The sequence below is a fragment of the Silene latifolia genome, chromosome 7, assembly GCF_048544455.1.
Source record: "Silene latifolia isolate original U9 population chromosome 7, ASM4854445v1, whole genome shotgun sequence".
In the NCBI taxonomy this organism is placed as follows: Eukaryota; Viridiplantae; Streptophyta; class Magnoliopsida; order Caryophyllales; family Caryophyllaceae; genus Silene; species Silene latifolia.
The window spans coordinates 24,705,850-24,720,119 of NC_133532.1; the positions used below are offsets into that span (position 1 = coordinate 24,705,850).

General features: G+C 39.0%; 2 protein-coding genes and 1 long non-coding RNA gene across 3 annotated transcripts; all 3 read right to left on the bottom strand.

Annotated features, from left to right (window-relative positions):
- Nucleotides 1-506: 506 nt before the first annotated feature.
- On the bottom strand, nt 507-1,299 carry LOC141590978 (uncharacterized). The gene is made up of 3 exons (XR_012520570.1): nt 1,193-1,299; nt 963-1,082; nt 507-857 (listed from the first exon to the last, which is right to left on the bottom strand). It is a non-coding gene; the product is annotated as an uncharacterized LOC141590978 (long non-coding RNA).
- An 8,618-nt stretch (nt 1,300-9,917) lies between these two features.
- LOC141589887 (uncharacterized) lies at nt 9,918-10,993 on the bottom strand. Its single transcript, XM_074410507.1, has 2 exons — nt 10,792-10,993; nt 9,918-10,708 (listed from the first exon to the last, which is right to left on the bottom strand). Exons 1-2 carry the CDS (start codon nt 10,991-10,993, stop codon nt 9,918-9,920), a joined length of 993 nt encoding a protein of 330 aa, XP_074266608.1.
- Nucleotides 10,994-11,011: 18 nt separating this feature from the next.
- Nucleotides 11,012-11,476, bottom strand: LOC141589889 (putative mitochondrial protein AtMg00310). Its single transcript, XM_074410508.1, has one exon. It carries the CDS (start codon nt 11,474-11,476, stop codon nt 11,012-11,014), a length of 465 nt encoding a protein of 154 aa, XP_074266609.1.
- Between the last annotated feature and the right edge of the window lie 2,794 nt (nt 11,477-14,270).

Here is a 14,270-nt window from a genome sequence, read left to right on the forward strand (position 1 = left end):
ATTGGCGACTGAATAGCAGTCGCCAAATGCCAATTCAGTCGCCTTTTTTGGGTGACGAGCGATTTTTCGATGTAATTTGGCGATCGAATTGGGATTTAGCGGCGCAATTGAGTCGCCATTTTGGCGACTACCTTGAAATCAGTCGCCAAATTGGCGACTGAATTTCAGTCGCCAAATCCCATTTCAGTCGCCAAAGCTACTGTATGTTTTGGTGGTTTTTTTCGTTTTCATTCCTAGCCAAATATTTACAACCTGCATACAAACCGATGTTCCACAACACCATACATCCCATTTCAACACACACAACACCATACATTTCAACCCAACACCTCCCAATTTCTCAAACTTCATTTCATATATTGAAAATGAAAGTTTTACAAGCTAAGCTATTTTAAATGTTCAAGTCTAAAGTGTTCAAGTTTTACAAACTTACATGCTAAAATCATCTTACTTGGAAGCCAACACCGGCTCCACTCCCCCCATGTGGACCATACGGATCATTTGGATCGTAGTTGGATCTAGGTCCGGGGTTACAACCTTGCCACCAATTCTCAAACATTTCCATTCTTTCCTTCATTTGCCGGAATTCTTCATCACGTTTGGCAAGTTCTTCATCACGTTTGGCATCACGTTCATCACGCTCTCTTATTTGACTTTGAAGTTGACTAATAATTCCCGGTTGATACGTGTTCTTTGGGAATTGTTGAAGTCGATCTTCTACGCGTTTTCTCATAGAAAGCCGGTGTTGAACTTCCGGTACCATACACGTGCCCTTTCTTGAAGCCATCCACCAACTCATACCATATGTCATTGTCCGGTCTTTCTGGATTGACGGCTTTTTCTCGTTCAAATGCTTCCTACAATATTAAACAAATGGTAGTAAGTTAATATGGTAACCACCTTATATACGACATTTTAAAAGAGAATAAACTAACAAAAATTAAGTGTTACGGAAAACTTACATATAATTGCTTGTCTTTTGGCTTAGTCCAAGTTCTAACCCCTTTTCCGTCAACTCTGGAATGCGTGTCCAGAAACAGTTCCGGTACCGTCGCAATCGGCTGTGACTTCTTCTTTCCTCTCTGAAAGAAAAAAAAACATACATGTTATAAAATCAACAAAAAATCTAACATAAAATAAACATGTTGCATTGAAAAAAAAAAAAGTGTAAAATAATAGACAAAGTACTTACACCCAACATACGATTCCAGAACGATCGTGAACCCGCGTAATGAGTAGGCTCGTTCACGGCGTCTTCCTTTCCTCCTCTTTTGTTGAGGGATGCTTGCTTAGACTTCTCCAAAAGCTTCACTTTTGGTATGCTTTATTAAGCCCTCATACTTGTCACCTGCAATTACACATATGAAATCATAACTAATAAGTTACTGATATTATTTATAATATAAGAGAGTATAAGCTAATTAATACAAATAACAAAACAAGTTAATTAAATACCTTTCATGTGGTCTGGTTCCTTTGGGCGCCTAACTACCTTCCAAGTCACGTCCCGATATCGTCGAGTACCGACGTCATTGTACCTGATACGGACATTACATTCTTGAGACGGTGACCAAGCAAATGATAACTACAAAAAAAAGCGACAAAATTTCATATTAGTATAAAATAAAAGTATAACCTTGGTTCTTAAAAAATTTATCAAAATTAATTATTTGGTTTCTAAAACAAAGAATTACGGAAAATATATACCCGAAAGTTATTGAACCACGCCTCTCTTTGTGCATGAGAAGCTTGTGTCCACGATGTAGGAATTGGACCCACGAAATTAGTCTTCGTGCTTTTCGTGACACCTCGTATCACGCAATCGTCCATAAACCTGCATTTATTTTGAACATGTAAAATTACAAAAAAAAAAAAAAAAGAAATAAAAATAGTAGACTAATAAAGAATAAAACTTACCATAATCCCGTCGGCTCAAGAATCATCCGATGATCCGAAGTGTACCGTATCGGCACCCGTCTTTGGCTCGTCGGTAGCGTCGGTCTCCTCACCGTCACCGTCTGTCAGATCGGATCCTCCCGCACAAACTCCTCCTCCCGCTCCGGATGCGTACTCTGTCCTCCTCCCGAGCCGCTTCCACGCTTCCTACCTCGACCCGCTCCGGCCATCGCGATAATACAAATAAAAATTAACACAAATAATGATAAATGAAAATTATACAGAATTCTAAATTTTAATAATTTACTCTTGAGGAATACAAAATTATACCAATTTAATCATCATCCTCATCCTCTTCCTCATCCTCATCATCGTCATCATCATCATCATAATCATCTTCATCTCCAAACCCCTCGTCCTTCCTCCTTTTCTCCTTTTCTCCTCCTCCCTTCTCCTCCTCACCTCATCTTCCCCCCTCCTCTCCTCCTCTTCTTCCCTTCTCTCCTCCTCCTCCTCCTCTGCTTCATCCTCCCCCGGCAGTCTCTCTTCCACATCATAATATTCTTCCTCTTCCATGTCTTCACCATCTTTATTCTCATGCTCATAGTTGATTTCATCGGGTGGAGACAAAAGCGTTTCATTTGAAATGTTTTCTTCTTGGAAAAAAGTTGTATCAACTTGTGACCGTGCCTTTGTCTTAAAGATTGCACACCACGCATTTTGATTTCTATCATTTGTTGTGCTTGGATAAGTAGCAAAATACACTTGATGAGCCTGATGTGCAAGTATAAATGGATCATACTTAGAGTATGTTCTAGTACGATTCACTTCTACAAGCTTGTATTGTTCATGTACTCTCATTCCAAATACAGAATTATCCTTCCAGTCAACCTTGAATAAGACAGTTTTATAAGCTCGGTCACGTCCACTATAACTAATTTCAAAGATATCTTCAACTATACCATAGTATTCGTTGTCATCAAGAGAAGAAATAGTAACCCCCCAATTGCACCTAGCCTTACCTTTACCGTGGTTAAATGTTTGAAAATTAAACCCATTAACCGAGTATCGATTCCACGTTCTTACCATTTTTGAAGGACCAAAAGCCAAACTTCTTATCAAATCATCTTGAATATTCAACTCAATTACATGTTTCTGAAACCATGATGGAAATTGGTCCTCATGTTTGTCCCAAACATCATCCTTACTTATATTAGGATTCCTCTGAATGAAATCATTAACAAACTGTGTTTCATATGGCTCCAAGAGGTCACAATTAGATAGCACGTAAAGGTGGGCACGATTATACTCCTTATCATCCAAATATCTTGTTTGCCCCTTTGATGAACACCCTTCATCATCTTGAGTTTGAAAAAATTCGGGTAAACTTCCGTCTACTTCATCCGGTTTCTCAACATTCAAGTTTTTTGCTTTGGTTTCTATATGTTTTTCAAAGTAAAGAGAACAAAAGTTTGCAATCTCTTCCGTTAAATAAGCATTGCATATAGAACCTTCCACCCTAGCTTTATTACCAATTTTTTTTCTTCAAATGATTAAGAAACCTATAAAAGTTAATGATGAATTTTATTAATAATAAAGTTAACATATAATAGCTAGATTAGTTATTATTATTAATTTTAATTTAAAAGTAGCTAGATTATCTTAATTACCTTTCAAATGGATACATCCACCTATATTGGACGGGTCCCCCAACTTTGGCTTCATATGGCAAATGAACCGGTAGATGCTCCATGGAGTTAAAAATGCAGGAGGAAAGATCATTTCAAGCTTACACAATATCTGTGGTATTTGCTCTTCTAGACGAATCATGTCATCAACACATATTGAAGAGGCACATAAATCTCGGAAGAATTGACTAATCTCAACAACTGCATTCCAAACGTTTGTCGGCACGAGGTGTTTCAAAGTAACGGGTAATAATCGCTCCATGAATACATGACAATCATGACTTTTCAAGCCTTGCAACTTGACTTCTTAAGATCAACACATCGACTAAAATCGATGCATACCCATCAGAAACTTCAAATTTTGTAACCACTCACACAATACTTTTCTCTTAGCTTTGTCGAGAGTGAAAATGGATGTTGGCTTAGACCTGTCGCCGCGAATGTGTAATTTGGGACGATGACAAAATTTTTGCAAATCTTTTCTAGAAGCAATGTTATCACATTTTTCACCTTCTACATCCATGATCATGTCAATTAGTTGCTCAAAGAAATTCTTTTCTATGTGCATTACATCCAAATTATGTCTTATCAACATTGTCTTCCAATAAGGAAGGTCCCAAAGAATGCTTCTTTTAAACCAACCGTTTTTTTGCTTTTTCAATTCTTTAAATTCTTCCTCGGTACCATCAATAGGGGATGGTAAATCACATACCGTCTTCCATATCTCATCCCTAGGCACTCGTTTCGGAGGGGCATCAAGCACCTCTTTACCTTTTGTGAAAGCTTTCTTGTTCTTCCTATGTGGATTTCCCTCTCGTAAGAAGCATCTATGACAATCAAACCAGCTTATTTTCTTGTTATTGGGAAGCCAAAATGCTTTACTTTCCTCCATGCAACAAGGACATGCTTTTTGTCCTTGTGTAGACCACCCAGATAGCATACCATAGGCGGGAAAATCATTTATTGTCCACAAAAGGGAAGCTTTAAGTTGAAAATTTTGTTTTTTAGACACATCATAAGTTTCCACCCCAACTTCCCACAAATATTTCAACTCCTCCACCAATGGTTGTAAATAAACATCCAAATTACGTTTCGGGCTTTTTGGTCCGGGAACAATAAGTGACAAGAAGATAAATGGTCTTTTCATACATAACCAAGGTGGTAAATTGTATGGTGTGACCATAACGGGCCAACAAGAATACTTCCTCCCAAAATTACCGAAAGGATCAAATCCATCCGTACACAAGCCAAGTCGTACATTGCGGGGTTCCTTGGCAAAATCAGGATACATCTGATCAAATCGTTTCCATTCTTCCCCATCACTAGGATGACTCATCTTCCCCGGAGCACGTGTGTTTTCTTTGTGCCATCTCATTTGTTCGGCAATGTTTTTGGTGGCATAGATTCTTTGAAGTCTTGGTGCGAGAGGAAAGTAAAACAATTGGTTACATGCTATTGGTTTCTTACTCTTTTTGGCCCTCTTACTACCGTTGCCTTTTTTCAACACCAAAATTGTATCTCCTTCACTTGTCTCATATCTATCCGCCCCACAATCTTTACATTTCAGGTTTTTGCATTTGGCACAAGGGCACCTAAGTTTTTTGTCTACCAAGTCATATTCATCTTGTTGTTTAGCAAATTCAATAAACTCGCTAACACCCTTTATAAATCTAGCGGTAGGACGTCTTTTCTTATTGGAATGGTCTAATCTTCCTTCATACATCCATGAACGTTCCAATCTCTTCATTTTAATCTAAAGAAGACCCCAAAGTAATTTAAACATTTTTAAAAAATAACAATAATATTACATACAAAATTTAAACATTATACTCCACATTATACAATAAACATATGAAAACAATATATAAATATTGTCAATAAGTAATCCATCTTCGAATGGGGTCCTTATCACTCCAACCTAAACCCGTCAATGTACGTTTCAAGTCACTAGCAAACACACTTGTAATTTATTAATGAGGAAAAATTCGGCGACAATTCCCTTCCGTTCTCCAAATACACATATACATGTATTCGGAGAACATTAAAGGGATCGCCACCAAACTCATTCCTCATTAATAAATCACAAGTACGTGTTTACTACCTAAATGACTTGAACGTGCAAAGACGATCCCAAAATGGGGACTATTCAAGAATTACTCCTAATGAGTAATTCTTGAACGGTACTAAGTCAACATCAAATCAAACAACAACACAATCAAGTACTAAATTAATTAAGTCACTCAATAGCCCAATTCAACCACATAATAAAGGCTTCTATCCTAAAGTCCGTAACATAATTTGAACTAAAATTAGTAAATTTAAAAGGTAACTGGTAAGAGGAGGTTACCTAATCAAGTAAAAGCAAAAATGAAAAGAAAACAAGAAGCAACAACGCGGTGACAACCCTGAAAAGAGAAAAGAAAAACAAAAATAACAAGGTTATTCTACCTCAATTCATCAATAACATGAATTATCAAACTAAATTTATCAAAATCAAGTCCTAAAGAAGGTTCTACTTAGCTAATAGTAATTTCTCTTAATCCAAAAGACGGTTCCACTTAGCTAATTCCATTAATGCAAAAGACGGTTTCACTTAGCTTAATATTAATAATAATAAGACGGTTTAATTAGTAATAATAATAATAATAATAATAATAATAATAATAATAATAATAATAATAATAATAATAACAATAATAATAATAATACGAATACTAATAATAATACTAATACTAATACTAATAATAATAATAATAAGGAGACGGTTTCACCAAGGCCCACCGCACCCACGGACCACCGCCACCCACGGACCACCGCCACCCACCGCCGACCAAAACCCCACCCATAACCCTAAACCTAAACACAAATCCCCTTAATCATTCCCTTTTAATTCAAACACAAATTAAACTAAATCTAACTACAAATTAATCTAACATACTAACTACAAATAAATCTAACAAACTAACCACAAATTAATCAAACTAACTACAAATTAATCTAACAAATTAAACTAATTAAACTGAAATTAAACAAAAAAAAAACTAACCTAATTAAAGAGAGTGATGGAGGCAATGAGAACGGTGGCCACGGTGGTGGAAGTGGTGGTGTGGTTGTGTGGTTGTGTGGTTGTTGTCGTCGCCTTAATCGCCCGTTGCTGCTTCCTCTCTTTTTTTTTTTTTGTTTGAAAGAGTAAAGCGGAGAGAGGAGTGTCCGTTTTTCTATAAAAAATTTGGCGCCGAAAAGCCATTTAGCGATGAAATTGATCGCCAATTTGGCGACTACTTTGAAATCGATCGCCAAATCGATTATCGGTCGCCAAATTAGATTCCCCTTTTAAAAAAATCAGTCGCCAAATTAGCGATCGATTTGATCGCTAATTTGTGAATCAGTCGCCAATTTGGCGACTACCAATATCAGTCGCCAAATTTCGGTCGCCTGTTTTAGTTTTTCTTGTAGTGTATTCGTCTAAGTCTAACTCGTGGGAAGAAGGTAATTTTCTTTTCTACGTCCTCTTCGTAGACTTTTAAATCTAGAAATTTCTGGAGAGAGTTATGTGGAGTTGTACTTCATGATAACATCAACTATTGTTTTATTGTTATTCTGATTGATGTTGGAGCTTTTGCTTTGAACTTCTCCATTTGATAGAAATATTGAATCTAAAACTAAGTAGCTTTTATTTCGAGCTCTCTAATGCTTAATTTAAGGTGAGATGGAAGCGAACCCTCACTGGCTGGACCATTCTGGGGCCAAGCCTTCCAAAGTAGGCTGGGTCCAAGGAGTAGGGGAAAATAGTACCCATAAAATATATTTTTAGTGATCCCTGAGCTTAGTTTAAACTCTTGTTAGATGATACTGTTGTTAGATATGCTCCCCCATATAGCAGTCATATACATTGAAATGTGCTTTCTAACAAACCATTTTTATATTATGCAGGTTTTTTCTGGAATGAGTCCTGCATTCAATCTTTATGGCTGCACCTTGATTGGTGATTCTACATGGCTTTTAATCTTCTTTATAACATTGATATTTTTTGTAATTATATTTGCAAAAGCTAATTAAAAATAGGGGTGAGCAAAAATATACGATACGGTTTTATAATACGGATATGATACGGTATACGGTTTGAGTTATACGGATTTCCGTATATACGATACGAAAATCCGTATATACGATACAGTTTTATAAAAACCGTACCGTATCCGGGTCGGGCAAAAACGAAACCGTATATACGGTTTCTGACACGGTTTGAAGTTTTTGTATAAAAAAAATAAAAAAATGCAAAGGTTCTCTTTCAACTCCACTCTTTTAATGTTTTTTATGACTTTTTTTACCAACTTATCTCAATAAACAAAAATCAGCCTTTTATAAGAGGTGGTCATGTTAGAGATAATTATTAGCTCTTAAATAATTAAAATGTTTAATTGGGCATTTGTCACCAAACCGTATCCGTATATACGGATTCCGTATACACGGTTTTTCCGGGTACCCGAAAATCGTATATACGGTTAAACCGTATCGGATCCGTATAGTGATTTTTGCGATTTTTAAAACCGTATCGGTATACGGTTTTGCTCACCCCTAATTAAAAAGTGATGGATGAGATGAAATAACTAGGATGTTAAATACTAAAAGGAATGCAGGCAGTAGTTTGTGGTTAGGAACTTGTTTCTTCGATCATGGCAGATGTTCAGATGGGCTTCGAATTGTTCGAACTACATGTTGTACCATTATGAGAGGGCTTGGTTACTTGCTGTGTCATGTCTAATCTTCCAAAAACATTGTAGAATAGGCAAGGGTTTTCATTCATCTACTAAAAGATCTGCTCAGTCTCCGTGAATGTCAGCTAAAGTTACGGATAATTGGAGATGACGGAGCTCATGAACAAATACCCGCTTATACTCAGTGTTAATTTATAATTTTAGTTTATGATGGAGTTTGTAAATTAATGCCAATTTTAAGGAAACTTGTGGCTTAATACTCGCTTATAGTCGGTGTCAGTATGGATAATGGTTGTACTATGAACATACATACTTTGGAATTTGGATGAGGTGAATAACTTATTTGAATAAATTTGGTATATTGAGTGTGGTTTGTAATTGTGCACCTGTTTATAGCGTCAATTAAGAATGTGGCTATTTGGGTTTGCCGGGTTACTTGGGTATAACTTTTTCTTATAGTTAGTCTATGTTTATGGGTTTGTCCGGGTCGTATCCAGAACGAGATAGGGGGAAGAGGGGTAGTCAGAGTATAAAAGGGAGGCGTATAAGTAAGTGGAAAAATGGATGTGGAGGAAGGGAAGTATGGGGAGATGGAGGAAGGAGGAGGATACGGAGGGGCTTATAGTCGGTGTCAGTATGGATAATGGTTGTACTATGAATATACATACTTTGGAATTTTCGAGGTGAATTTGAATTTGAATAAATTTGGTATATTGAGCTGTGATTTGTAATTGTGCACCTGTTTATAGCGTCAATTAAGAATGTGGCTATTTGGGTTTGCCGGGTTACTTGGGTATAACTTTTTTTATAGTTAGTCTATGTTTATGGGTTTGTCCGAGTCGTATCCAGAACGAGATAGGGGGAAGAGGGGTAGTCACAGTATAAAAGGGAGGAGTATAAGTAAGAGGAAAAATGGATGTGGAGGAAGGGAAGTATGGGGAGATGGAGGAAGGGGGAGGATACGGAGGGGAAGGGGAAAGGGAAAGGGAAAAAGGACAAGGATAATGGAGAGGAGGGGTGCCAGTGGATAGGAATTGGGGAAAGAGAAGGAGGACGAGTCGTATATTGTCGCTTGATTACTCTCTTTATGTTCTATTGCTAAATTACGAAAAAAGAGTGCACTGTGATGATCAATTGAGTGATGTCTTAGCCATGGGTACATTACCTTTTCCGTTTCCATGATAACAAGACTGATGTGAATCTGTGTCGATATCTACCTAGTATAAAAGCTAGGTTTATTCGTAACTTCTCATTGGTTGCTGAATTTAGGGATATATTTTGCATGTGGATCCCGCCATGATTTATATGACAATTAATTAGTCTCTTTTCTCAAATCAATCCCCCACATTCACTTTCAGTTATTTAATATCTCCCATTCCCTTTTTCAGAATTTCATTATGCATATATTAAAATATTTTAATTTACATCAAATCATAAATAAACATAGTACATGCATTAAAAAGGGAAATCTGGCATATTTTTATGTGCTAAACAAGAAGATAAAAAAAATTAAATAGATCTATAAAATTAGTAAATGAACATAACTAAAAATATTTAAAATTTTAAAAAATCATTAAATCGATGAGATTTTTTTTTGAGGGGAAAACCCGAAGGCTTACTTTAATAACGAAAGATCAAACAAAACAGCATCGTTCGCAGTCGGTGGTAAGACACTCGACCACTCCGTTCTACCAGAAATCCTAGGATAAACATGAGCTAAAGCGTGGGCAACCGAATTGTTCACCCGACTAGAAAACGACCAAACAACAGAATTAAAATACACACTTAAACATAAAATCTCGTCTATAACTAGCATAAAATAACTATGACCAGCTTGCTTATTGTTGAGCGCTTCAATGACTTGTGCACAGTCACTTTCCATCACGATGTCCCCGTATCCCAGCCGCACCGCTTCCTTGGCACCTTTCAAAACAGCTACAGCTTCCGCCACATGCGGCTCCCAAACTTGGTCCTGCACGACTGAAATGCCCCACAAAACCGCACCCCAATCATCCCGACAAACAAGGCCTAGGCCCACTCCTTCCCCCTCCTTTACCCCCGCATCCACGTTAATTTTAACGCACCCCGAAGGTGCCGACCGCCAGCTTCCTCCATCCTCAACCCCCATCCCGTCTTCCCTCCCCCTTCTTCCTCGCCTCACCTCATGCTCCGACCCTTCAAGCTCAGCTACCACATCTCCCACCCGTCTAATAACCACCATAGGATCGACCTCCTTCGCATCGAATATAACTTTGTTACGATGCTCCCATATCGCCCAACAACCCAACATAAAAAGCCTATGCTCCCTCCCTCCGAGCTCCCTCCATCTCTCCTCCACCCAGTCACGTATCCCGCTTTCCGTGGCTCCCTCCCCGCCCCGCCCCCTAACCCGAGACCCTCCCACACCTTTTGAGCAACCCCACAATTTTTAAAAAGATGAATACTCGTTTCATAAAAAGAATTACATAAAGAACAGAAAGAGATATCACCTCTAATCCGAGACGCGATGTTCGCTCTCGTTGCCAGCGCTTCACTGCACAGTTGCCAAAAGAACAGCTTCATTCGGGGCCAAACCGGGACATTCCAGAGCCTCTTCCACAGCCACATCTCCCTTTCTCTATCCGAGGACCCACTCACCTCCATCCCATCACCTTCGGCTAGAGATCTATAAGCCGACTTCACGGAATACATCACATCCTTCTCCGCTTTTCAATACCAAATATCCATAGGCCGATGTTGGCTCACTCTGATGCTAAGAATACGCTCTGTCTTAAAAGGCAAAAACAAGCTCGAAACTCGTTCCAAGTTCCAGCCGACTTGCTCGGAAAGAAGTTCACAAACTCTCAGGTTCTCATTCCCATTTACACAAGGCGATATAACCCGACCCGTATTGGTCCCAGGCAGCCACGCATCACGCCACACCCTCGTCGACTTCCCATCCCCAATCCTCCGTCTCATCCCAGTCTCCAAAACGGCCCGAGCTTCCATCAGTCCTCTCCATGTGTAGCTCGGGTTTGCACCTAGCTGCGCTGTCATGAACTCTCCATCGGGATAGTATTTGGCTCGCATAATATGTTCCCATAAATTACCCGTCTCAGTAACAAGTCGCCAAGCTTGTTTTCCGAGTAGCGCAAGATTGAACAGCTGAAAATCACGGAACCCCATACCCCCCATTCCCTTAGGCTGACACAATTTCTTCCAAGCCTTCCAACTAATGCCCCTTCTCCCCTCCTCATGATTCCACCAAAACCGAGACATCAACATCCGAAGCTCATTACAAAATTTGACGGGAATTTTAAACACACTCATAACATAGGTAGGGAGTGAATTGGCCACAGCCTTTAAAAGAACCTCCTTACCTGCCCTGGACAAGATTTTCCCGCGTCATCCTTGCAGCCGTTTACTAAGTTTATCCCGGAGAATATCCGTGAGAACTTTTTTGAACGACCCACCACCGTTGGGAGACCCAAGTAGCGATGTTGCTGTAACATTCCGTTTGATGTCTATGAGTGTCTTGGTATTGGATTTGATAGGGATGATATTATGGAACTAGCAGCGTTAGAGGATGGTAGTTGGTTATGTATGGAGTTGGTGTCGTGAGAGATATATATATGTGGTAGATACGATATCGTGAGTCATGTTGTGGAAGTAAACATAGTTGGTGGAGTGGGTGTTAAGAGTTCATGTTTTATGTTCGGTCGAGTTCTTGAGTTCTTAGCTAAGTTGTTGTGTCTTGGTCGAGTTAGTATGGTTGTTTTTATGTATGGGTTGAACTTCAGGGACGAAGTTCTTTTTAAGGAAGGAAGACTGTAATACTCCGTATTTATAAGTCTCTGGGTACTCTATCGAGTAGGCCTTACTCTGTCGAGTAAGGGTGAGTTGCGTTTTATAAAAGTTTCTGACCTGTTGGGTACTCGATCGAGTAAGGGGGCACTTGATCGAGTAGCCGGTTTACGGGGAGTTATTTCTCGGGTTTTGTTAATTATGCGATTAAGGTATATAACCTTTTCCGTCATTGTTCTTAAACACTTTTGAAAACCTAAATTACTGTCAAGAGAGAAAGCAAAGTACGTTCATCACTTTAATCGCATTGTTAGCAAATCCCGGAGTTTGGAGGGTCGGATTTCACCTTTCGTTATACCGTTGAGATTCTTGCGTCGAGGGTAAGATCTATGTACCGTTTTTACAGTATTTCCTTTAAGTTGGTTAAACCCTAATAAGGGGATTTGGGGGTTTTGATGTAGATTATGATTGGTAGTAATTATGTGTATGTATGATAGGAGGAGGATTTGTAGAAGAGGCTTTTTGATACAGTTGTTGAGACCGTCTGATAGTTGTGCTTTCCAGGTAGGATTTCCTACTCAGTATTAGTCCCATAATGGGATGATTGTTGATGTGTTGAGATTGATTGTTTACTATCGTAATTGTATTGTGACGGTTGTGATTGTGATTGTGATTGTGATTGTTGTCTCTGGTTCTCGAGATGCGTTCTCGGCTGAGTGGAGTCACTTGCGGGAGTGGCTTCACGCCCTAGTTTCGCCCTTCGTGGAACCCGCCACGGAAGGGGATGTGCACATTAATGAACAGGGAAATCGCTCAATATGAGAGCGGGGATTTGGTGGGTACGGCTGTGGTCCCCCACTGGCAGGGCTGGTCCAGTGGACAGTCGGTGATTGAGATTAATGGGACTGGTGTGATTTGATGTGTGACGGTGTGAGCTGTCTGTTTATCAGATTGTTGATATATATATAAGTTGTGTGATTAGTACTGACCCCCTTTAAATGTTTTAAAAACTGTGGTGATCCATTCGGGGGTGGTGAGCAGTTGCTTGGCAGGTATCTCTTGGATACGCGTGGGATCTAGCTGGGGATGGAGTCATCACATATCAGAGTCTTTAGTCTTCCATTTGTGTTTGTTAGGGACAGTTCCTTTCGGTTGGTTTATAGTTTGAGAACAGTTGTATTTTGCTTACAGTTGGTTTTGTTATGTAATCACTTAAACTTATTTAATAAAGTATGTTTCTTCATTGTCTTATGATCATCATGCCTCGGGTAACCGAAATGGTAGTATCCTTATACCTGAGTGGTCCTGGTAAGGCACTTGGAGTATGGGGGTGTTACAGTTGCTCCTCCACCTCCACAATACCCAACCGGTTTGCAATGAGACGTCTCCTCCCCCTCGGTACACCCTTACTAAAAGAGACGGTGGTCTTTTCCAAGTTAACCAGCTGTCCCGACGCTGCTTCATACCTCCTTAAGATATCAGACACCGCATCCGCTTCTTCCTCCGTGGCTTTAACAAGGAATAAGCTATCATCGGCAAAAAAGAGTTGAGAGATTGAAGGTGCATTCATGCTTATACGGATACCATGTATGTAACACCCCGTAAATTACTGTGACACCCTCATTCATTGCGGAAAAGTAAACACATAATTCTAGATAAAAACTGCATGGATATGTTTGTAATAGGTTCATTTGGGTAAAAAAACCTGTAATTTTTAGAACCTGAACCTGTTATAAAAATATCCAAATAGGAAGGTGTCAAAAATGCAAGGTCTAAAATAAATCTCATAAATAAAACATCGCTAAAGTCGCAAAATAAAGTTATACAACCCAAATATGAAAAAGGGAGACATATGTCCCTAAAAAGTATATGACATAAAAAGTGTTTAAGGGTCACAATAATATAAAGCCAATCTAGGTCCCAAGGTTACTTTGCTCGCTAGCTCGTCCATGAACCCCATATATGCATCACCTACCTGTCAATCGCATTGTATACAAATACGAAAGCCACACTCAGTGGGGAGTAACTCCGAGTTCTCCCAGCCACGAAATGTCATAATTAATATAACATGTAAACATAAGAATATGAATATGAATAACACATAGCCTTAGCATATAGATGTTAAACAATCGTGCTTATCATGTGAACAACAATATAACAACACATAGTCCTAGCATGTGAATAC